This window comes from Myotis davidii, unplaced genomic scaffold, assembly GCF_000327345.1.
Source record: "Myotis davidii unplaced genomic scaffold, ASM32734v1 scaffold674, whole genome shotgun sequence".
NCBI lineage: Eukaryota > Metazoa > Chordata > Mammalia > Chiroptera > Vespertilionidae > Myotis > Myotis davidii.
The window spans coordinates 1,612,229-1,636,064 of record NW_006286674.1 but is presented as its reverse complement, the minus strand read 5'-3'; the positions used below and the strand labels follow the sequence as shown (position 1 = coordinate 1,636,064).

General features: G+C 40.4%; 1 protein-coding gene across 1 annotated transcript in view; it reads right to left on the bottom strand.

Moving 5' to 3' along the window:
- RPAP2 (RNA polymerase II associated protein 2) overlaps nucleotides 1-23,836 on the bottom strand; it is a 96,584-nt gene that overhangs the window by 6,060 nt on the left and 66,688 nt on the right. Inside the window, exon 13 of the mRNA XM_015560322.1 lies at nucleotides 664-813. Coding sequence (XP_015415808.1) covers nucleotides 672-813 — 142 coding nt within the window. The 3' untranslated portion in view covers nucleotides 664-671. The remainder of the gene's footprint in view (nucleotides 1-663; nucleotides 814-23,836) is intronic.

Below are 23,836 nucleotides of genomic sequence, written 5' to 3'. Positions count from 1 at the left end.
CAACTGCCCCCCTCTCACTGGCCTGGTTGCCCCTAACTGCCCTCCCCCTGCTGGCCTGGTCACCCCCAACTACCCCTCCTGCTGACCTGGTCGCCCTCAACTGTCCCCCGTGCTGGCCTGGTCACCCCTGGTGTGTGCCAGCCTGATTGCCCTTAATTGCCCCCGCTGCCAGCTAGGTCGCCCCCAACTGCCCCCCCTGCTAGCTTAGTTGTCCTTCACTGCCCTTCCCCCCCGCCAGCCTTTTGGTTGTCCCTCACTAACCCCCCTGCTGGCTTAGTCGTAGGCAGCCATCTTGTGAAGGTGTAAGGGTTAATTTGCATATTACCTCTTTATTATATAGGATTGATGCTTTTTAGAGAGAGAGGGGAAGGGGGGAGGAAGGGAGGGAGGGAAAGGAGAAGAGGGGGAAAAGGGAGAAGAGAGGGAGAGGGAGGAAGAGAAAGAGAGAGATATCAAAAGAGATTGATTTGTTGTTCTACTTATTTATGCATTCATTGGTTAATTCTTACATGTTCCCTGACCAACCTTGGTGTATTGGGATGATGTTCTAACCAATTGAACTGCCAGGGCCTGTACTTGGTTTTTAAAATTTCCATACTAAAACAAGAATCTAAACAGGCAAAAAATGAAAAATAAACAAAAGTAAAGCACAATCCAACTCACCACTCTATTTAACAGCCGGTTCTAAATATGATGGTTAAATTTTCAAGGTCTTCATTCTTTAAATGTAATTCTTCAAGCAGGGTAGCTAGAAACTGTGTAAACACCATATTTTCCTGAGAATGCTTCTGAATGCCAAGAATCGGTGTCAGTCTGAAACAACCAAAAATATTAAATACATATTCATGAAATGGGAAGGAATAAGGGGGCTTCAGTCCTCAACATGTTTTTGTCATGGCAGAGATGAAGTCTTTCTGATTTATCAACATTCCCAGGGAGAGGCTTTCCTAATACAAGCAGAAGAGAAATCTCAGAAAAAAACTGGAAAGATCAAACATATTATTAATTACAGAAAGAAGCCTAAAAGTCTGGATCTATAACATGTTCTTCATGGCAGCAAAACCCACCAAAATTCTGCTCAGAAAGGAAAATTAATGAAGTCTTTTCTTTCCACTTGGGGAAAGGAGGTTGTGGGGAGAAGCTTTAAGCTGAGAATTGCTTTAAAAACATCTATAATAATAAAAGTGCAATATGCTAATTAGACCGGACAGCTGAACGACCTTCTAGACATCATTCCAAATGTCCTTGAAAGATGAAACTGCAGTGGTGGGGGCCGAGGCAGAGGTGGTTAGGGGTGATCAGGCAGGCAGGTGAGCAGTCAGGGTAGATCAGGCAGGCAAGCAGAGTGGTTAAGGGAAAATCAGGTAGACAGGTGAGTAGTTAGGGGTGATCAAGCAGGCAGGCGAGTGGTTAGGGGCGATCAGGCAGGCAAGTGAGTGGTTAGGGGCAATCAGGCAGGCAAGTGAGTGGATAAAGGTGATCAGGCAGGCAGGCGAGAGGTTAGGGGTGATCAGACAGGCAGGCGAGCGGTTAGAAGCTAGCAGTCCTGGGTTGCAAGAGGGATGTCTGAGGGGTCCCGGATTGCAAGAGGGTACAGGCTGGGCTGAGGGATCCCACCACCCCATGCACGAATTTCGTGCACCAGGCCTCTAGTAATTTATAATGAATGTTTGGATTATATCACCTGGAAAAAGAAAATAAATAAAAAATAAGACTGCCTTTTAGATAAAACCTTAACATTTTTATTTTTAAAACACTAAAGAGATGAATTACATAAGGCACTTAATATAAACTTTATAAGTAACACTCTGCTTTTTTCTTTAATCATTTATAGTAAATACCCCTAAAGATTGCATGTAATAGATTGTTAAAAGTAATTTAAATTCAAATGTGATTAGCAAGTATCATTTTTAAAAAGTGACTAATCTAATTACAAATACTCAAGACCATTACTTTTCATAAATATTTATGAAATATTTCAGAGATCATGATTTGTAGAACCTTTGCAAGTTACTTACATTCCTGGAAAGCTTTTTGGAGAGAAAATTCTTTTTTCCCCAAAGAGTCTTATACCTTGCACAAAGCTCTTCCAGATGCTTAATTGTTTTAAAAATATATTTTTATTGATTTTCAGAGAAAGGAAGGGTGAGAGAGAGAGAGAGAGAGATAGAAACATCAATGATGAGAATCATTAACCGTTGCCTCCTGCATGCCCCCTACTGGGGATGGAGCCCACAACCTAGGCATATGCCCTGACTGGGAATCGAACAGTGACCTCCTGGATCATGGGTCGACCCTTAACCACTGAGTCACATCAGTTGGGCGATGCTTATTTAATCTTGGTCATTGCCACTGGGCACATAAAATATAAATAAGATAACTCTGATTTAAAACAATAACAGTCAAGAAATCGGAGCAGAGCAATTCTGCAGCAGTGTGTGTAGAATGGGAAATGTTATTTTTCGAGAGACAGATTTCATCTTTGCTTAGCCATTTCATAGAGAATACAAAAGTAAAAATATGTCAAAATTGTTCAGAAATGGCCAGGACTTTGAGAAGGTGGTAAATTCTCTATCTCCGTGGTAAATTCTCTATCTCCCTGAAGGTGTCTTAACAAGAACTAGAGGTTAAGCGACTCCAGTAATAAATACTAGTAGTCTAGTAAAATCCACAAAGTTCTAAATGGGAAAACTACTGTAATGTGTACTTCCCCCACCTCTCTGTATTTCTGTAGAGGTAGGGGATGGAGTATCAGGTCTCATACTTCCTGAGCTTTGTCTGCTGGTATTTCTCACAGGTAGTTCATGCTGGGAAATAGGACTACCCAAGCCTTCCAAAGCCAAACCCAACCTGGGCACTTGGTTGAATGTAGGCAATTGCAGCCAGCTTTTCCTGAGGCATCTTGCTGCAAAGGTGGAATCCAGAAGTCAACTCCGCCTTTTCCCACACTTAGGTAAGTTGGTATTTAAAATACAAAGTTGCTGCTTTCCCACAATAAGACTAAAGATACTGGGGATAGAATAATATTGGCTAAAATAAAACCAATAAGTCAGAGGAGGTAGATCAGATATGTCAACTCCACAGAAACCTAGCTTTTGTGTGTTTTTAAAATGGTACTTATATGACACGTCTTAGGCAATTTCTCTCACTTTCAAGGAGACTAATATTTGGTTCATATATGAAAACAAAGTTTTCTCAATTACTTCTTAAAGTGCCATGTTTTAAACTTAACCCTCAAATTAGAAGTAAATGGTGACTACTAGATTTTTCAACCTGTGTGCTTATGAGAGCAGAAAATGAGAAGATTTATAAACAGCTTGTAAGAGAATTGTTCCATCAATAGCCCTAGTTAGAAACTATTTTAGAAAATAGTAATACTTCTTTAGCAAACTTATAAGGATATATTTACTCTATAAATTAGTAAGTTTATTAAAAGATGTGTTCAAATGTACCTAAATGTTTTGTTTATAAAGAAAAACTAGAGTTAATGGGAAACTTTAGCTAGGAGTTAGAAAAAAGAAAAAAAGAAAAGAAAAGAAAGCAACAATGCAATCCTGCTCCATGCTCCTGGGCCCATGGCAAACAAAGCTAATCAATCAGGCATTCTCTTCTTAATGAGCTGGACCTGCTTTGAGAATCCTCAAAACAAAGCTCTGAGCACCCACTTTGACTGTTTTAGAGCTAACTCACCCGATGAAACCTGTTCCCTCCTTAGTCTAACTGCACCCACTAGAACTCTGTCTCTACGCAACACAGTTCTAATCCTAGATCTGCCCGGAATGCTTGTTACAATTTTGGGCAGGTTGAACATCAAAGCCTTAGGATCTATTATCTATAAAATGGGGCTAATAATACTTAAGTTCCTTAAAAGTTATTGCAAAATTCAAGTAGGATACTGTAGATGAATAGGCTTTTTAAAAAATAGTATGGTATAGCATTTCTGATGGTGACGACCTCCCCACAACAACAGGCCTCTCGCTAAGGATTTCCTTCATCCCTCTCCAGAGAGAAGAGAAACTGAAGCAGCAGCTCCTGGTGTGGAGTCCTAATTCCTACTGCATGGATGTGAAACACCCAGGATGCTATAAAATCATCACCATCTTTAGCCATGCACAAACCGTAGTTTTGTGTGTTGGCTACTCAGCCTACTGGAGAAAAAGCAAGGCTTCCAGAGGATGCTGCTTCAGAAGGAAGCATCACTAAAAGCATCCCGAATCAAAATGAGAGGAGAGCCATCCCAATAAACACATTTTGGATTAAAAAAAATTAGTTATGGTAATGACTATCAATTAACATTTACCATGTGTTACCTATAAATACTTACTATTTACATGTTCTGAGCATGAATTATGGCTCCCATTTTATGGATGAGGAAATGAAGGCACACAAAAATTGAAGTACCTTCTTCCCTTCTTCCAGGTCTCAAAGATAGTAAGTGGAAAGTCAGAGCTTTGCACCTCAGCAATTTATCTTAAAAAATCCCATGCTTCTGGCTAATATGCTAGCTTTCATTCTTTGCAGTCTGTAGAGCACCCTAAGTTTAATCTTTACCTGACTGATGTGTACTGAGCCCTGGATGAAAATGCAGAAAGAACAGAAGGTTTTAAGTTTGCTTTAGAGAACTAAAGGACTACACATATAAAAATGACAGTACCTGGCAGGCAGAAGGAAGTACTGATAGAGAAATCATACAAGTCTGGTGTTTGTTGGGAGAGGAGAATATCAACCTGGTGCCTGGAGATTTCTGCAGCAAGCCATCAAGTGGATAAACAGCAATCCTTAGGCTTCTGGAGCCTCTTAACACTGGAACCCACAAGTTTTGTTGCATAATTAATTATACTCCTGGAAAGTTAGCCAATGAGATTTCTTTTAACCTTATTTACTCCTTTGATCTTTAACTGAAAAGACTACTTCTTCCCCATCCCCCAGTTTCTAACACAAAATGTAAATGATTATAGAAATATATATTATTAACTTTCTAAAAATTTTAAGTTGACTTAAATCCTTTTTGGAATAAGGTGAGGTGTAAATGAATAAATACTCTCATAGTTCCTGTGTACCACTAAACATTAATAATCCAGTGGAGAGTCATGTAAAAATTCTGTTTTCCCTTTAAAATTATCCTTTCTAGAAACCAGGCTCATGAGTACAAAACCTGAAGATTGCTTTGACAAGTTATAAAGTCATAATGAATAATATATCAAGAAAGATGATGAACCCTGAAAAATCTTTCCCGATTCATTAAAAAGAATTATGATTTGCTTCTATCTCCAAAGTAATTTACAATTAGAGTGGAATAAGGACTATATATAATCTTTATGTTTTCCAGATTCCTTGGCTCATCTACTATAACAAGATTTTATTACTTCATAGCAAATGACTACAAGCCCGCTCTAGTTTAGCCTGCTGCTCACTGGCCATCTGCTGAACTTCCATGTCATCTTCATAGCCAGAGGCTTTTGTGCCTAATTGCACGGATGAATCAGAAGCAAGATCAGAATGTTTTATCAGTTTATTATGGTTTTGGGCAATGATAAGAATTGGTTATAGCCACTGCCAAGGTGCTACTGGGATTTTTTTTAGAATATACGATGCCCTAACGATAGGTGCTGTTGGGCTGAGTGGAGTTTGAGGACTGATGTGATGTAGAAGAGCACTGTACTGAGCTTGGAGACAGGGTTCTATTGTCTGCTTCTGTTAGGAATATGGACGAGGGCTTTGGAAACCACAAAGCACTAAGCAATACAGTCCCTACATGTGTTACAACTAGATGCTTAAAGAAACCAAAAACAATTCCTAAAACCTTCTGGCTAGGCCCAATGACAAATGAATAAAGACTTATTACAGGAATTGCTCCTTTCATGGCCAATAACAGTTTCTTAATTGGCACATCCAAAAGCCCCCTCTTAGTTCTCTTCCCAGTTGACTCAATCTATTTTGTAGGTATTTCTTTTTTCAGCAGCCCATGAATGATAGGTCTTACCTAAGGTTTCATAATGACCTTCTTTTTGTACTACATTCCATCTTATGACTGACTATCAATGACTCAAATCTCTAACTTACCTTCTAGGATTTTTCTCCCCCTGGGTGTCCAAAAGGTATATCAAATACATTATGTTTAAAACTGAATTTCTGACCTCTTAGTTTCATAGAAATCTTATAGTATTAGAAACTAGTCATCTTTAATTATTACCCCTTAATGTTCTTTGTCCAATCAGTTACCAAGTCCTGCTGATTCCCCTCTGAGATGCCTCTTACATTCACTTCACCTTCTCCATTCTCACTGTCCCTCTCCTAATTGAGATGAGTTATCTCTTCCCTGGATTACAGCGACAGCCTCCTGAGTGGTCTCTCACTCCAACCCATGTTCCACATTGCCATCACAATCCTCTCTCATAACTCTGATCTTTTTGTTCTCTTGCTTTACTAACTACTTATAGAAGAAATCCAGTATCTTTGGGCTTTTTTATTTCCTTTTATTTTGTTTCAATCACATGAATACATTCTTATAAATATTTCAAATATTAAAATGTGTATTGTTAGTTGTATAGATTTTTCTCATCCCCCAGCCAGATGGATGACTGGGATCACATTTTAGTCACCCATCTTTGTATCCCCCACAGGTGAATTATTATAGAACTAAAATCACTGCTTTCTAATATAAGCACTTCTTAATGTACTAGAGTGGGTTTATGGGCTAAAGGCTGCTTGCTGCTTATTTCTGTAAATAAAGTTTTATTGAAAACTGGCCATGCTCCTTTACTTATACATTTTATGGCTGCTTTCATGCTACAATAGCAGAGTTGAGTAGTTGGGACCTTAAGGGCCAGCAAAGTTGAAAATATTTACAATTGGGCCCTTTTTAAAAGCTTTGCCAGAGAAAAGCAGTTAGTTAGTTACCTACAAGGGAATGCCCATAGGACTGTCAGCTGATTTCTCAACAGAAACTATGCAGGCCAGAATGGAGTGGCAGGAAATACTCAAAGTGATGAATAGCAAGGACCTACAACCAAGATTAATCTACCCAGCAAAGCTATCATTTAGAATTGAGGGTCAGATAAAGAGCTTCACAGACAAAAAGCTAGCCGAGTTCATCACCACCAAACCAGTATTATATGAAATGTTGAAGGGTATTCTTTAAGAAGAGGAAGAAGAAGAAAAAGATAAAAAATATGAACAAAATGGCAACAAACACATACCTATCAACAATTAAATCTAAAAATCAAAACGAATAAAAATATCTAATAAACAGAATAAACTGGTGAATAAAATAGAGGCATGGAAATGGAACAGACTGACGATTCTCAGAAGGAAGGCAGATGGGAGGGTGGGAAGAGATTAAACAAAGTTCTTATATGCATATATGCATTACCTATGGACACAGACAATAGGGTGGTGAAGGCCTGGGGTGGGGTGGGGAAAAAAGAGGGACAACTGAAATAATCTCAACAATAAAGATGAAAAAAAAAAAGTTACCAAACCTTATACTGGAAGAGTATTATGCACCAATTTTAATTTAAAACAAACACTATACAATGCTTTATATACTACTAGAGGCCTGATGCACGAATTCATGCACAGGTGGGGTCCAGCCAGTCTGCCCTGATGGGGGCCAATCAGGGCCAGGCCATGGGGGGGCGGGGGTGGAAAGGGGATGTGGGCGGTTGCGGGGGGAGGGTGATTGGGGCCCTGATCAGGCTGGTTGGCCGCCACAGTGGGTATCGTAGCAACCAGTCATTCTGGTTGCTTGGCTTTTATATATATAGATAACTCTGATGATGAGAGCAATTAAAACAGGAGATGAGAAATCCAAAGGAACCCTTTGGCTCTAGAATATTCAGGTTCTGCCTGTGAAAGTATGGAAGATGCTTACAGAAACCAAAAATAATTCCTAAAACCTTCTAGCTAGAAAGAGAACTTTTCTGGTTTACTCTACTCCAGTTGAACTGACCAGCCTTGCTTCAATGATGTCAGGGTTTAGTCTGCTCCCACTTGAGGGCTAGATGTTTTCTTTCCTGGAGAAGCTCTTCCCCAGATCTCTGCATGGTGGGCTCCTTCACGTGACACAGTTTTGTTTAAATGTCACCATCTGAAATTGATCCTCACTCTCACCTTCTACTTATTTTGCTTTATTTGTCCACGTAGTCCTTACTCTTGTCTAATTTTGTATCACCAGTTTGCTTGTTTACTGTCTATCTCTGATCCAAGGTGAATCTCATGAGGGCAATGACTTGTTCACTGTATCCCTAGTGCCTGGCACACTGTAGATGATCAATATTTCCTTGTGGAATGAAAAAAACAAAACAGTTTAAGAGGCCACTTTTTTATTGTGTTTACTGAAATGTTTTTTCTTCATAAAATTTTCCACCTTTCCTTTTTAGAGAAAGGAAGGGAGGAAATCTTTTTTTGACTCCTCCTCCTGATCGCACATAGTGGCACCTTCCTGCCAGAATGTTACAGAAAATCCATCAGATAGACCAAGCATTAAAGACCCACCACTTGTTCCTGCATTTCCCTCCTCACTTCCACTTATCTTGGAACTTTGTTGTCAGGGAAGTGCTAAGATTGGCCAAGAGTGAATAGTGCTAAGTGCCACAGAGCTGGCTCAGTTTATAGTTTTAATTCACTTCCAGTCCTGAAGAGGAAACTGTGGAGCAAGGGGTCAAGCCTTGAGTGGGTGCTTGGTAGTACCTTTCTCAGGAGCAAAAGTACTGTAGTCTCATAGGTGAAGCATAAAAGGAGAGGAAATTCTTTTCACTCTAAATGAGATGGGATTTATTTGGCCAAGAGAAAGAGTAATTTAGGATATCTACAATCCAACTAATACAGGTCTTCATTTCTGTGTCTTTCTGGCTATTTCTACTGTTCCTGACTGAGGCGTTTTCTTATTCTTCTTAGGTCAATGCAAATAATAGAATGTAGCTGCAAAACAAGAACTTAGCCGCTTTTGGAATCTATACTTCCTTTCAGTCTCCTCCCATTAAGAGTTAAATGATCTAAGAAAAGAGATTCAAGATCCTTTCTTAATGTAGTGATTTGGTTCCTTTACACAGACTGCAAATCAACTATCTCCACTATCTTGAAGGAAGGGGATTCTACACTTCTGTGTGTATTATGTTGCAATGGTTAATAAACTTCTAGCCCTAACCAGTTGGCCCATGGACTGAAGGGTCCTAGGTTTGATTCCGGTCAAGAGCATATATCTTGGTTGTGGGCTCGGTCCCCAGTGAGGGGCGTGCAGGAGGCAGCTGATCGATGTTTCTCTCTCATCGATGTTTCTAACCCTCTATCCCTCTCCCTTCCTCTCTGTAAAAAAATCAATAAAAACATACTTTAAAAAAATGAAAAAATAAAAAAACTTCTAGACATTGTACCTCATATATAATCTAAATATCTCTTACAGAATTTTATTTTCTCCTTCATAAAAATATTTGGGGGGGGGGCATGGTCTTAAAAGTTATTCCTTTAGCCCTTGCTGGTTTGGCTCAGTGGATAGAGTGTCAGGCCACTGGTCCTGGGTTTGATTCCAGTTAAGGGCACATACCTTGGTTGTAGGCTCAATCTCTGGCCCTGGCCGGGGTGCGTGCAGGAGGCAACCATTCGATACGTTTCTCTCACATTGGTGTTTCTCTCTGTCTCTCACCCTCCCTTCCACTCTAAAAATCAATGGAAAAATATCCTTGGATGAGGTTTTTAACAACAACAACGTTATTCCTTCATATTCTTGAAAATGGTTCTAAATTAATTGTAAGTCCTTTTAATCTTTCCTCATAGATGCCATCTGACTACTCATTTAGATGGTATTCTTCCTTATAACCTCTTCTAGCTTCTCATATTCCTAAAATGTAGTGCCCCAGAATATAAATATTATCCAAATTCATTAATTCAAAACATAAAACAACATTATCTTCCACCTCGCAGAAGGATATCATGAAATAAAATCTTGCTCCTGTAAGTTATTTCTGAAGTACACAATCTCAGTACCTAATCCAACACTCCCCTTTTTTGTTAAGGCTTCTTTCCCCTTGATCCTTTATCCATACACTGTTAATTATGATATGGTAATAACTTATCTGTTTAACCTTTTCATTAAAGAACTCCCACCCTATTATATATTGAAAAACACTCTAGCATCTATTCCAGTCCTGCAACTTCTAGTAGTGTATATCAAAGAAAGCCACAATAAACTGGGCCCAAATAACTACTTCTACTTTAAAAACAGCAATATACCACAGTTGGTATTTAACAATATGTTTTATGTAGGAAATAGCTTTAAAATAACAGAAATGTGATTAGCCATGAGTAAAAACAAAAAAAAAATTGTTATGCTTCAATTTATTTCTTTCAAGTTCTTTTAAGTATGAATAAAAACCTCTAAAGGTGGCACTAAAAGGATGGCTTACCGCAAACAATTTGTATGCTGGAGAATATAATTTGAAAAAAGAAATTACATAACTTGCAATGTATAAATCACAGACAAGAGAGGAAATTTCTCATGAAAACACCACTGATTCAAATCTCCATTCTGAAAAGACAGGCAATCTTCTATAACTAGTTCTTTACCATATGGTAAATGGCATGACAACACAAGCAAAAAGCCAAGTATCAAACTGTATCTTAATGATAAGACCTTTATTTAGCTGACTGCTCCACATATGCTGCACATCAAAAAAACAGAACGCAAGACAGGTTAGGACATGTACTCTCCATTTGTTATTACTGAGCTATCAAACAACATCTGGTTAACAGGAATTATTATACACAGTAGTAAGAGGAGTTTCAAAGTTTGACAACTAAAACAAGAGAAAGATTTTTAATTAAAAAGTGGCATTAAAAAAAAATAGATCCTTACATCCCAGGATTTAGAGCTGTACAAACTCTTGATTGAGCCTCAGAGTAACTTATCACTGGTTTAAATCTTACCAACAGAGAAAGCAATAGAAAGAGTTCAAGTTGTGGTTTACTGGGCAAGTGGAGCTAAACAACTTATGGAACTCTGTTGTCCATCACCCATACTGCAATAAAAATCAATGGAAAATATCTTTGGATGAGGTTTTTAAGAACCACAACAACAAAAACATTATTCCTTCATATTCTTGAAAATGGTTCTAAATTAATTGTAAGTCCTTTTAATCTTTCCTCGTAATGCCATCTGACTATTCCTCATTTAAGTCAGTAATGAACTTGGATTTTTAAATGGCCTTCCCAATAATGGTCCCTGTTGCTTTCCTCACTGCCCTCATTCCCACCGGGGAATACACAGTGCAGCTCCTGGAACACTGGAAATCACAGCACAGTCTGAATTATCCTTTTCTGAATAATCTGTGTGAAATACTGAAGATCACATCAGCCACTTGCCTGAAATGATAGAGCACAGACATCCTTTACTCTGACCCTCAAAACTAAGAGAAGCTAGCACTCTTGGAGTTTTCTGAGAGTTATTAATTATTAATTTCCAAACTTGCAGAATCAAACTGCTAGGCTGTTGTAAAATGACAATGAACAACACTCTTCATACTCAATCTTAAGGGAAGAAAAAGCTGTGAGAACGTCAAGCAGAATAAATGTAACCAGAAAGCATGCTTCTCTATGGTTTGGGGTTGGAGGAAGGGACAGGAAGTGAAAAGCCACACACTTTCTGTACCTATCAGATTTGAGAAATCGCTGGGTTCACACAGAGTTCTGGTGCAGGAGGGAAACCTGTTCTGCTGATTACCGTGCATAAGGGTGATGACATGCAGAGACTACTAAAGATAATGTTGGGCTTAAAAATTTTTTTTTAACACTCTCTCATCCCTCAGAAGTTAGGGTTGGGAAGGAGAAGGTAAGAGGAATATTTCTGTTAAATACTTTATCAATTAAAACAGAAAAGATAATACAATACCAGACATTTTGGGAGCTCAGAATCAAACAAAAACAGAAGTCTTCTGGGAAAGATAGGCATCCTTATTAATAACAGCCTGGGTAAATGAAGAATCTAAAAGATGAGGTTTAACTGCATAGTCTTATTTTATGAGGCTATACCACCACCTAATTTCCTCAAGTGTGACTTAGTCTCAACCTAGCTAGTTTCCCTTTGACAGCTGAAGTAACTGAGGCTTTGGACAGAGTAAGGGATTTATCAGGGTCACAATGGTTAAGAACAGTGCTAAAAATGGACACCTTTATCACAAAGTAATCTTGTTTATTATCAAGTCTTACTATTCCTTTCTTCCTGCATGGCAATAACAACTGTCACTTCACCTATATTTTGTCTTCTTATAAAACACGAGTTGGGATTTTCCTTCTTTCTCTATATGAACAAGTGCTAAATGATAAAGGATTAAACCAGAACACCTCTGCACAAACATACACTCAAAACTGAAACAAAGAGCTGAGACCAGCAAGTAACACAACAGGTCAAAATGTCATCTATTTTCAGAAATTTGAGGGCCCACACAAACCCAAGACATTTTGCAAAATGCCTGTCTCAGATAGTAAAAAAAATTTTTTTTTTAATTCTAGTACAAACTTTCAAAAGGAATTGTAGCTATGTATTCTTTATCATGAAAGTAATTAGGATTACATATTTAACATACTTTTTTCCATCTTGCTTTTTTCTTATTGGGGATAAGGCAGAAGAAGATTCAACTCTGTCAGTGATTCTCTAAAAACATTTGTCTAATCGGTGGCCCCTTGGCTTCCTCCCTGAAGTACTGCAGCCACGGGGCACAGGGAAGGAACGAAGAACCCTGTGGAAGAGATTTTTTTTTTCCAGATAAGAACACGGACCGGGCCATGTGCAGAGGTAACTACTTTTCTATGCTGTGTCGATGTTGTTTTTAAGTAAACAGCAAACATGCCTTTATAACTGACAAGGAAACAGATGCCAAGTGGTCAGAGCTGAATTTAAAAGTCAGATACTTTAAAATGAGTGGTGGGTAAGTTTCTAAATGGAAGGAAATGCATTTGTTTCCTTTAAAGAATGCCAGTTCTTTTTCCCAGTTCCCTTTGTGGCAAGATCTCAACCACTAAGTCAAACATAAGAAACATCAGTGATTTCCAAGTTTGTAAAAAGATTTTTTTTCCTTTATGAAACTAACTTGTTGATTGTCAACCTTTATGTGAAATTGCATCAAGTGTTAACTCCAAAGTGAGGTTCAGGAGACTTTCTTAAGGTCATGTAGTCAGTAATAGATGAGCAACTAACCCCAGAAGCACTCCCCACCAGTCTACACTTCTAACCACTATACCACACAAGCTCATATCTGATTCATTTTAAGAAGTGAGTATACCTTATGATTTCAAATGCTCACTTGTATATGTTCTTCAAATAATTTTTGAAATCTATCATTACAAAATAAAATGTGCCAATGAAAACTGACAATTCTATTGTTTCTAATTCATCCTTTCTCCTGACAGCCAAGAAGCACTTCCAACACCGTGAACTAAATGAAGACTTTAGAAGAAAGCTAATTAGTGCCTCTAAGCAAGCAAATGCTGGCAGACATAGCTAAATTAACTGAGTCAGCATATCTCTACCTAGTACTAATAATTGCACTACAATTAAGGACAGTGGTTCTCAATTGTGTCTGCACAAATTGCAATCACCTGGGGAACTTAAAAACATACTTATGTCCTGGCCCTACCCCAAACCAATGCATCAAAATCTTCGAATCAAGTATTAGCATTTTTAAAAAGCTTCCTACGTGATTCTAATGTGCAACCAGAGTTGAGAACCACTGTTAAATTTTTTTAAGTGAATAAATTTGTCAGTTCTGATCATTTGTTATACTTGTTGGAAAAAAATGAATGGCAGAGAAATCGAGATATTTACATAAATACCTATGTAGGGAAGCAGAAGATAATATGGTCCAAAAGAGAGGTCTTCTCTATAGGAATTTATACAAGTAAGGTAATACTTCTGCCTCTGGGGGGGTTAAGGAAGGCTTTTAAGGAGGTGGTGACATTTGAGCATTTGAAGATTAAGAGAGACAGATACAAAAATGAAAGGTATTTTAAGCACAGTGCTAACAAAGATGCTTGCAGGGGGAAATAGGTAGTGGACACAATGTAAAGACACATAAGAGAAATAAGTTACATATGCAGGTTCGAGCCACTTTAGGAGTGAATTTCTTTCTTTGTTTTTAAAAATATATTTTCTATTGATTTCAGAGAAGAAGGGAGAGGGGGAGAGAATCTTTGATCAGCTGCCTTTGCACACCCCATACTGGGGATTGAGCCCACAACCCCAGCATGTGCTCTGACCAAGAACTGAACCATGACCTCCTGGTTCATAGGTTGCTGCTCAACCACTAAGCCATGCCAGCCGGACTAGGTGTGAATTTCAAGCAAAATTATGTGGTAGAAACTGGAGCATCACTAGGTTTCTGAACCAAGGCTTACCCTGCTTAGAATTAAGCTTCAGTGAGACTAGTTTTATAGCGGGAGGAAGGTTGGACTAGTTGAGGCAAGGAGACCTGTTTAAGAAGGCTATAGCCCTAGCTGGTTTGGCTTAGTGGATAGAGCATGGGCCTGCGGACTGAAGGGTCCTGGGTTCCATTCCAGTTGAGGGTTCATGCCCGAGTTTCAGGCTTGATCCCCAGTAGGGGGCGTGTAAGAGTCAGCCAATTAATGATTCTCATCATTAATGTTTCTCTCTCTCTCCCTTCCTCTCTGAAATAAAAAATATATATCTATTAAAAAAAAAAGAGAAGGTTGCCGAAACCGGTTTGGCTCAGTGGATAGAGCATCGGCCTGCAGACTGAAAGGTCCCAGGTTCGATTCCAGTCAGGGGCATGTACCTGGGTTGCGGGCACATCCCCAGTAGGAGATGTGCAGGAGGCAGCTGATCGATGTTCCTCTCTCATCGATGTTTCTAACTCTCTATCTCTCTCCCTTCCTCTCTGTAAAAAATCAATAAAATATATTTTAAAAAAAAGGTTATAATTGCAGCAGTCTAGGCAGGTAAGGAAAGCTTCATGTGGGCTTAGTAGCAGTGGAAAAATGAAAAACTGGGTAAAGAGAATTAAAAAGGCAGGTTTAGTAATTGAGTAGATATGGGAGATAAGGGCAAGAGAAACACCAAAGACAAATCAGACTTCAGTGATGGATAATGAGGAAGATGGAAATATTACCAGAGAAAAAGTAATATTTGAAAGAGAAGATGAGTTTAGTTTCCAATATGAGAGTTTGAATTACCTGAGGGATATCCAAATGGAGATGCCCAGAAAAAAAAAAGGGCCTTCAATCTTAGGAGAGATGTCAGAGTTGAATATACAACAGTTTGGGGGAAGGGACACAAGATATATTTGATTGGGAAGACCAGTTGTTTTCTCTAAGATAACTTCATTATCCTGTACTGATGTCTGTCCTGATTTATTGAACTAATCTCTTTCACTACCACTCTCCTGAATCTCTTGCATCCTTCTCTTAGCTTTCCTATTCATCAAAACTACAACCTGAAGTCAATACTAGGACCTGCTTTCTCCACACTTGCAATAGGATAGCTGAAAACTACTGGGGGTAGGGGAGTGGAAGGAAGAAGGGAACTTAGAAGGTTGATACCATTACAAATCCATGATCTTGGGCCTCACCTGGGCACTCAGTGTCAACTTGTTAATTTTCTCTGGACCTTGGCTAGTTTCTAACCCAGATCCTCTCAATGATGACTTTGTTACCATTTACACTCTATACCCAATGTCATATCCTACTTCCTTGAAAAATGAAGCCAGGCATTTAAAAATCTCTTCCTTCGACTTACAAACTTACCTATAACCACATATTCTTCATTTTTTTTCTTCCTGTCTCTCCTGTTCAAGCTATTCCATCTGCCTGTGACCAGGATCCCATTTCTTTGTCCCTCCTTTATGACTCTGTTCCACCATATATATCTACCCCTGACCCCACCTGCTTCACATTATTTTTCTGTACTGGCTCCTTCCCCATACCCCATCAACATGCTTAAGTTTCTTAAACAAAACAAACTGTTACTGATCAATCTCTCTCCTACCCTTATCAAGTTTCTCAAAAGAGAACTCTACATTTGCTGACTCTACTTCCTCACCTTAATAGGATATAAGGGTTCATATATCCCTTCAAATTATATAAACTGTTTTCCCAAATGTTCACTTTTTTCCCCTTGAGGAAAGAATGCATATCTTTATTCCTACTTTCAGTGTGTGTATGTATGTATGTGTGTGTGTGTGTGTGTGTATGTGTGTGTGAAAGGAAATATAGTCAATAGTATATATATATATATATATATATATATCTCAAAGAATATATATCTCAATGTATAACCTTAGCTACAGAGAATTTGTTAATGGCATTTGATTTTACAGTCGGGAATTTTGAAGCATGTGTAAGTCTTAATGTTTCAGATAAGCAGCATTTCTCTGTGCACTGAAACCATAGGAATTCTAGTTACAACCTGGTGGTTGCTCTATTATTACAAAACATTTTTGCAGTGTGGTTGACTTGTCACTCACTGAAATTAAAAACCTCCAGGTGATGCACAACATCATAAAGCGGGGCCTGAAAAACTCAACGGAAAGAAAATCAGTAAATAACGAAACTGAAACAGTGCAGGCAATTCAGTTACTGAAATGTGATTTCACCTCCACAGAAACTGCAGGTGTTCACCAAACAGTGTGTAGTAGTTTCCCAAGTACTTGTGCTCCATGGGAATACTGACATTAAGTGTTGTGTATTTTCATATGTCCCGTCTTTAAAAATTTTTGTTAAATATTTCTTTTTATTGATTTCAGAGAGGAAGGGAGAGGGGGAGAGAGAGAGAGAGAGAAACATCAATGATGAGAGAAGCATTGATTGGCTGCCTCCTGCACGCCCTTACTGGGGATCAAGTGCAACCAGGCATGTGCCCTGACCTGGAATCAAACTGTGACCTCCTGATTCACAGGTCGATGTTCAATCACTGAGCCACACTGGCTGGGCCATAAGTCTCCCCTTTTAAGGCAGAGTATACTTGAGCTGCACTAAAATGACAAGGAGCCAACATGGGGGGGGGGGGCAGCGATGGGTGTGGGCTGGTCAGGAGGAGGGGCCACAGACAGTTGGCTGGCTGGCCTTGCCCCCTGGTCAAACTCCCGGTCGAACTCTTGGTCGAGGGAACAATTTGCATATTAGCCTTTTATTATATAGGAGGATACATATACATATATCTTCTATAATAATAAAAGTGTAATATGCAAATCGACTGAACAACAAACAGCAGAATGACCATCCAGATGACCTTCCAGAAGACCAAGCTATAACACACACTGGCGCCAGGCCAGACAAAGCGGGTGCGATGCGATTGGTCAGGGGGCCCCACCATTACCCCACGATCACCCCTGCAGAGGGAGGCCCAAGCCACCCTCTGTAGGGCAATCGATCAGGGGGGTTGAGGGGAAGAGCTCCGTGATCCATCACTCCAAAGAGGGAGGCCCAGGCTATCTGGCCAGTGGCACTGCAGCAGGTGGGTGGGGCTTACCTCTCCACAGTGATCAATCGTGAAGCCCCAGCCGGGTGGCGGGGCCTCCCTCTGCTGGGCGATCGATTGCGGAGTCCCGGACTGCGAGAGGGCACAGGCTGGGCTGAGGGACCACCACCGCGCCCCCCCCCCGAATGCACAAATTTTGTGCACCAGGCCTCTAGTACACACACACACACACACTCACACTCACACACACACAGTGTGTGAAGTACACATATATGTTCCTAACTCTGGTTTGTGGGTCATGAAAAATAAGAAGGCAGGGAAGGTAAAAAGCAGCAATAAGATAACTAGACAATACCAAGCCTCATTTTATTCTCCAGGCCTTATCATTTGCTCTAAAATTCTGCAAAAATATTTAAACATTGAGTAAAATGGAAGCACTTAAATTTTGCCTACAAGAACCATAGGACTTTATTGTTAACTAGGACTATCAGAATGAGAAGAGTCAGAGGCAAAAAGAATATTAAAAAGGTGTTAAGTCTCTATAATACACAATTTAAGTGGAAATGTTTAAAGACAATAGAGGAAAGACATACTAGCCAACTAGGAGCTTGAATTTAATAAGTACTCAATACACCCGAGAATAATCGCTTTTTTTCTCTTTATGACTTTCAAGTTTGCAAGACTAGTTAATATAATACAGTCAATAAAACTAGTGAAAGGAAGAGTTTGCCTCTAGAGTGAAATTTTCCATTAGGATCCATTAATATTTGATAAGTGCTTCCACTTCAATGAACAAGTACAACATTTAAAGGATTCTCCAGAATTGTGTCTGTGATGCATCAGATAAAGGAAAGATTTAGTGCCATATGTACATACTTGGTAATTAACTGCCTTTTAACAGAGTTTTTTATTTTATCATCAGCCCACAGAAGATAAGAGAGCAAGTCCATGGTAGACAAGCGAAAAGTAATATTTGGAATAAAGTTTTTAAATCAAAGAAACATTTAAAAAAATTAAAATGTTCACTAATTTTATAATTATGAGTTAAAAGATAATCTTACAGTTACATCTAGCTTTGATTATATTAATTTTATTAAAGATTTTACAAAAATATATTTGCAAAAAAAAAAAAGCAATGTTAGATTTGGTTAAAAGTAGCAATTATTTTTTTATTTGATTTTGAGAGAGAAAGAGATAGATTTGTTCCATTAATTTATATATTCACTAGTAGCCCGGTGCACTGGGTTGGGGGGTGGGGTGGGAGGAAAGGGCCCCTCAGTCTGGCCTTCACCTTCTCCAATCTGAGACCCCTCAGGGAATGTCCAACTACCTGTTTGTGCCCACACTTTTAACAGATAACAGCTCCATTGTTGTTTCTTTCTTATGCTTAAAACCATTGGAATTAGTAGGTATTCAAAGTGTGTATACATTTTGGGGGGACACCCTGTATATCTCTAGTCAGCAGTGAAAGAAACCAACAGCAGATTTGGAACCCCCAGACAGGAACCTGGCTCACTCCCCACATGTCTCCCCACTTCACTTTCCACCTTCGTGGGCAGCAGGAGAATCAACGTTTTCTCTCATTAATTTGGAAAAGCACGTCCTGTCATCCACTGCCTGGCAGGAGTGCGCTAGGCCCCAAGCAAGCGAGGCTCAGTCAGGGCAGCCTTCGCTCATGGGTGCTGGCACCCAAAGTGCACATTCCTCCTCTACAGTCGCCGCGACTATCCCACTGTTTCACTGAGAGGACAGAATTCCTCTCCGCCTCTGGGTTCTTGATCTTGAACGCTGACCAAAGGCACCTCAGCGAGGGCTGCCCTCGCCCACTCGGTGTATCTGTCTACATCTGCTCCCGCCTCAGCACCTGCATTAACCCCCTAGAGGTGATCTCATAGCTGCACTGGTCTCCGTGGGAACAGGGCATCACCACTCCGCCCTCTCACTGTCATCTCACAGGCGCCCACCCTCAGCACCCAGACACCCAGACACTCTCCAAAGGACGTGAGCGCATCAGAGGGGATGTGTGCACATCCTGTGGGGGTGTTAGGCATGCTGGGTTGATGGAAGTGCAGTGGAGAGGCAGGGGAACTTGTGCACACCTTGGTTTGCAACTGTTGCAGGTGCAGGAGGGTGACAGTGTGCTGGGGGATGTTCGCAAGCCAGGGGGGTATGTGCACACCAGAGGCCTCTGCCTTTGCAGATCCGCAAACCCCTGTGGTGCAGCCAGGAGGACGTCAGTCGGGCCCGCCACAGTGGCTGTCCCTGCGATCCTGCACCTTCTGGGCCAGGAGGCGGATCTTGCACAGCCACTCCTGGGCGCTGATGGCCTGCAGGCGCTACTTCAGCTCAGCCTGCAGGCTCCGCTTGGCACACTCACAGCTGTCACCACTGCCATGTGGGGAGTACAGGCCGCCCTCCGCCAGCCTGCCTCCCCTGTCCAGAGGCTCTCTGTGCTGCTCACCTGCCCAGAGTGACTGGAGCTGGGCAGAAGCAGGCATCCTGCCCTGCCCAACCCAGCCGATCTGCCCCTTTGAGAGCTGCCGCCCCGCTGGGAAAGCTCTGCCGGCTGAAAGCAGGTTTCTGGGGATTGTTTAGCTTCTATAATTGCAACAGTTTTTCTTAGAGTGCAAGCTCAGAGGCCTGCAGCAGCAGGCAGGGAACCTTGATTCCTCCATCACTGGAGCAAGCAAGCCTCCTGTTCGCTTCAGCTGCCTGGCTGCTTGCCACCATCTTGGTTGGCAGTTAATTTGCATATCACCCTGATTAGACAATGGGAAGCGTGTTGGAGCTACGGTTAATTACCATGTTTGTCTATTATTATATAGTGCAAGCTCAGAGGCCTGCAGCAGCAGGCAGGGAACCTTGATTCCTCCATCACTGGAGCAAGCAAGCCTCCTGTTCGCTTCAGCTGCCTGGCTGCTTGCCACCATCTTGGTTGGCAGTTAATTTGCATATCACCCTGATTAGACAATGGGAAGCGTGTTGGAGCTACGGTTAATTACCATGTTTGTCTATTATTATATAGAATTGGTTGCTTCTTGAATATGCCCTGACCTAGGATTGAATCTACAACCTTGGCGTATCAGGACAATGCTCTAACCAACTAAACTGCCTGGCCAGGGCAAAAGTGGTAATTCTTTTTAGCCTAAATAGTCACATTCCTTAGACTATATCCACCCTGGAAAATATGAAACATTACAGAGACACAGGATCACTGTTCTCCCTTTCATTCATAATAGTAAGCATCTATTTTTGTTTTTCCCTGTGTAATAAAACTTTACCAGTTTACCAATTCTGTGTTTAAGTCCGTAACATTAACAATAAGTTATCCAAGTCTGTACTATCCATTCATTTATTTGATTTATTCTACAAATATTAACTGAGAGCTTATGAAGTGCCAGATTGAGTGCTTGGCATCAGGGAGATAAAAGTAATCTAGGCAATGTCCTTGGCTGCACGGAGGCTATTCCATGTAATAAAAGCCTAATAAGCTAAGTGTCCAGTCATCCATTCAACCAATCAAAGCGTTGAATGGATGACTCGTCACTTAGCTTATTAGGCTTTTATTATGCTAAGGCTGCTCAACCACTTGCTATGACATGCACTGACCACCAGGGGATAGATGTTCCAACCGGTAGGTTAGTTTGCTGCCGGGGTCCGGCTGATCAGGACTGAGCGAGGTGGGCCAGACACGTCCTGGAGCCCTTCTGGGATCCCTCCCCGGCTGGCCAACCTCCCATGTCCCTCCCCAGCCCCAAACGTGCAGCGGTGGGGTCCCTTGGACTGGCCTGCACCCTCTCACAATCCAGGACCCCTCAGGGCATGTCAGAGAGCTGGTTTCAGCCCCATCCCACAGACCAGGCCGAGGGACCTCCACTGGTGTGCCAATTCATGCACCGGGCCTCTAGTGTTTTAATAAGAAAATAGTTTCAAATTCATCTTACTGTAGATATCTTTCCTGACTTAGTACTGTTCACACATTATCCAAACACAATTCTTTGATGAATTGGAAAGTCTCTTATTCTCATGTAGAAATCTGTGTGTGGGTATAGTGTGTGTGTGTGTGTGTGTGTGTGTGAAGTACATGTATACATCCCTAACAGTGATTTGTGAAGGCAGAGATGAGAAGGCAGAGAAGGTAGAAGGTAGAAATCATACATATGAAAAAAAAAAGTCACCAGAATTAGACATTTAGGTCAAATGCTGCCCTAAATTAATTCTCCCAGGGCACATTACTGACCTGTGGTGGAGGGGGTAAGAATCAGAGAAAGTAATGGAATAATAATACTAATATGGGTTTTCAGAAGGAGACATAAAAGGTTTGATTCATTCATTTTTTAAATTAAGTACAGGAGACAAAATGTTAGGAAATAACACTGACATTCAAGGCGAAAGGAAAGAACTGTGTGGAGGAAACAATGGGAAAGATGGGTGACAGGGATTAGGGAAGAAAAATGAAAACCTAAATATTTCTTTGATGGCATTTCTGGTTTCTTTATGGGCCACCTCCTGCCAGTCACCCTATGTCTTATTAGTAATCCCAACCCTACCGAATACCTCCTGTCCCTGCTTCCAAGATGCTGAAGCCTCCACTATCCTGAGAAGTCTTCTGAAGATCTGCCATGTCAGATCAAGTTATAATCCCTCTCTCCTTTCCTTTTCTGCCCACCACATGAAAAGAGTGGTCAACATTTGCTACATGTACTACTTTTACAACTGTTTATTATAGCAGCCCTTGCAATTTACTCCTATCATTCTATAGAAACTGCTTTCTTCAAGGTATTCTACAACCACCTAATTGCCAAACTATAGCCAGTTTTCAGTCCTTCTTCATGTTTGGCAGAGAACAAGCACTGCTTCTCAGAAAGGTAGTTACCACCTCTTTTGAACCTCAAACCCACTTTGGATTCCTTGATAGTGTTCTGGTTGTACACATAACTTTCTGAGGTACACTGTGCAGTGGAAACTGCACACATTTTGACCTCTGACAATGTGCTTATCTTTCCAGAGACTGTTTCCTTCCTCTGGGAGTCAAACATGACCACAGACCTCACTGTTATGGGGATCAAGTGAAATAGCATATATAGAGAGTCTAGCAAAGTATTTGCACATAGTTGATGTTCAGAAAATGTCCGTCTCTTCTTTCTGCTTTCTCTGTATCCTCAGGCATCCTTGGCATGGATGTGGATGTACCATAGATTCTATCTCATTTGACTCTGCATTTAATACCCTCTACCCCTGCCATCTCACCCACCGCAATGCTGACTCCAAAATCTAGGTCTTTTATTTTTCTTACCATTCTTTAGCTCCAATTCCACATTTTTAACTTCCTACGAGGGAATCATCCAAGTGGATAATCTGCCTGAACCTTAAACTGAACACGAATAGTCCCAATGCTTGTAGAACAGGTATTAAACTATCTCTTTCAATTAGTTCTTCCTACTCACTGCCCTTCAGGCAACAGTATTTTCCCATGTTGTGAAATCATGGTTGACCTCCCCACACCCCACTGCTAAAATGTATAGATCTGGAGCTATAATGTCTCTCAACATTTAACATTTCACTGCAATCATTTTAGTTCACTGTCTCAGTGCTCTTTGGTTAACTAGGCTATTATAGTAGAAGCTTTAAGAAAATCCATTTTATAAATGGTATGGACAAGAGCCAGAACATAAGGGATTAATGAAAAGCACAACAATCACTGACAACAGACTAGCTCTTCAAGAAGTCTGGTTAATTGAATAGTCTGAGGGGCTAATGAAATTAAGAATAAAGGACAGGTGTGTGCCTGTGTGTGTGTGTGTGTGTGTTTAACTGCAAGTGCTGTTTCCTTCCTCTGGGAGTCAAACATGACCACAGACCTCACTGTTATGGGGATCAAATGAAATAGCATATATAGAGAATCTAGCAAAGTATTTGCACATAGTTGATGTTCAGAAAATGTCCGTCTCTTCTTTCTGCTTTGCAGCACTTGCAGGAAGTAGGGAAGGAGTCAACAAAGGGCAAGAAATGACTGTTTCCTAATTAATCACATTCACTCATTTTCTGCCAGATATTGTAAATCTATAATATTCTAGGCACAATGCTAAGTGTTGGGTATATAATGGTGAGTAAAATCAGATATAAAACTAGTCCCTAAAATCTTCAAGTTGAGGGAGGGAGACAGACATCAATAAAGTAATCATACAATTACATGTGAAACTGAAAATAGGACAAGTGCTAGAAAAGATAAGTGCCTGGTGTTATGAAGGCCTATTTATAAAGACATTTAATCAAGTCGAGCAAATCAGGAAAAGTTTCTTGAGGAAGAAACACTTCCTCAAGTTCTGAAAGATGAAGAGAAATTAACCAAAGGAAATGGGGAAGGAAAAACATTCTGGATAGAGGGAACAATCTGTTTGTTATGGTGAGAAA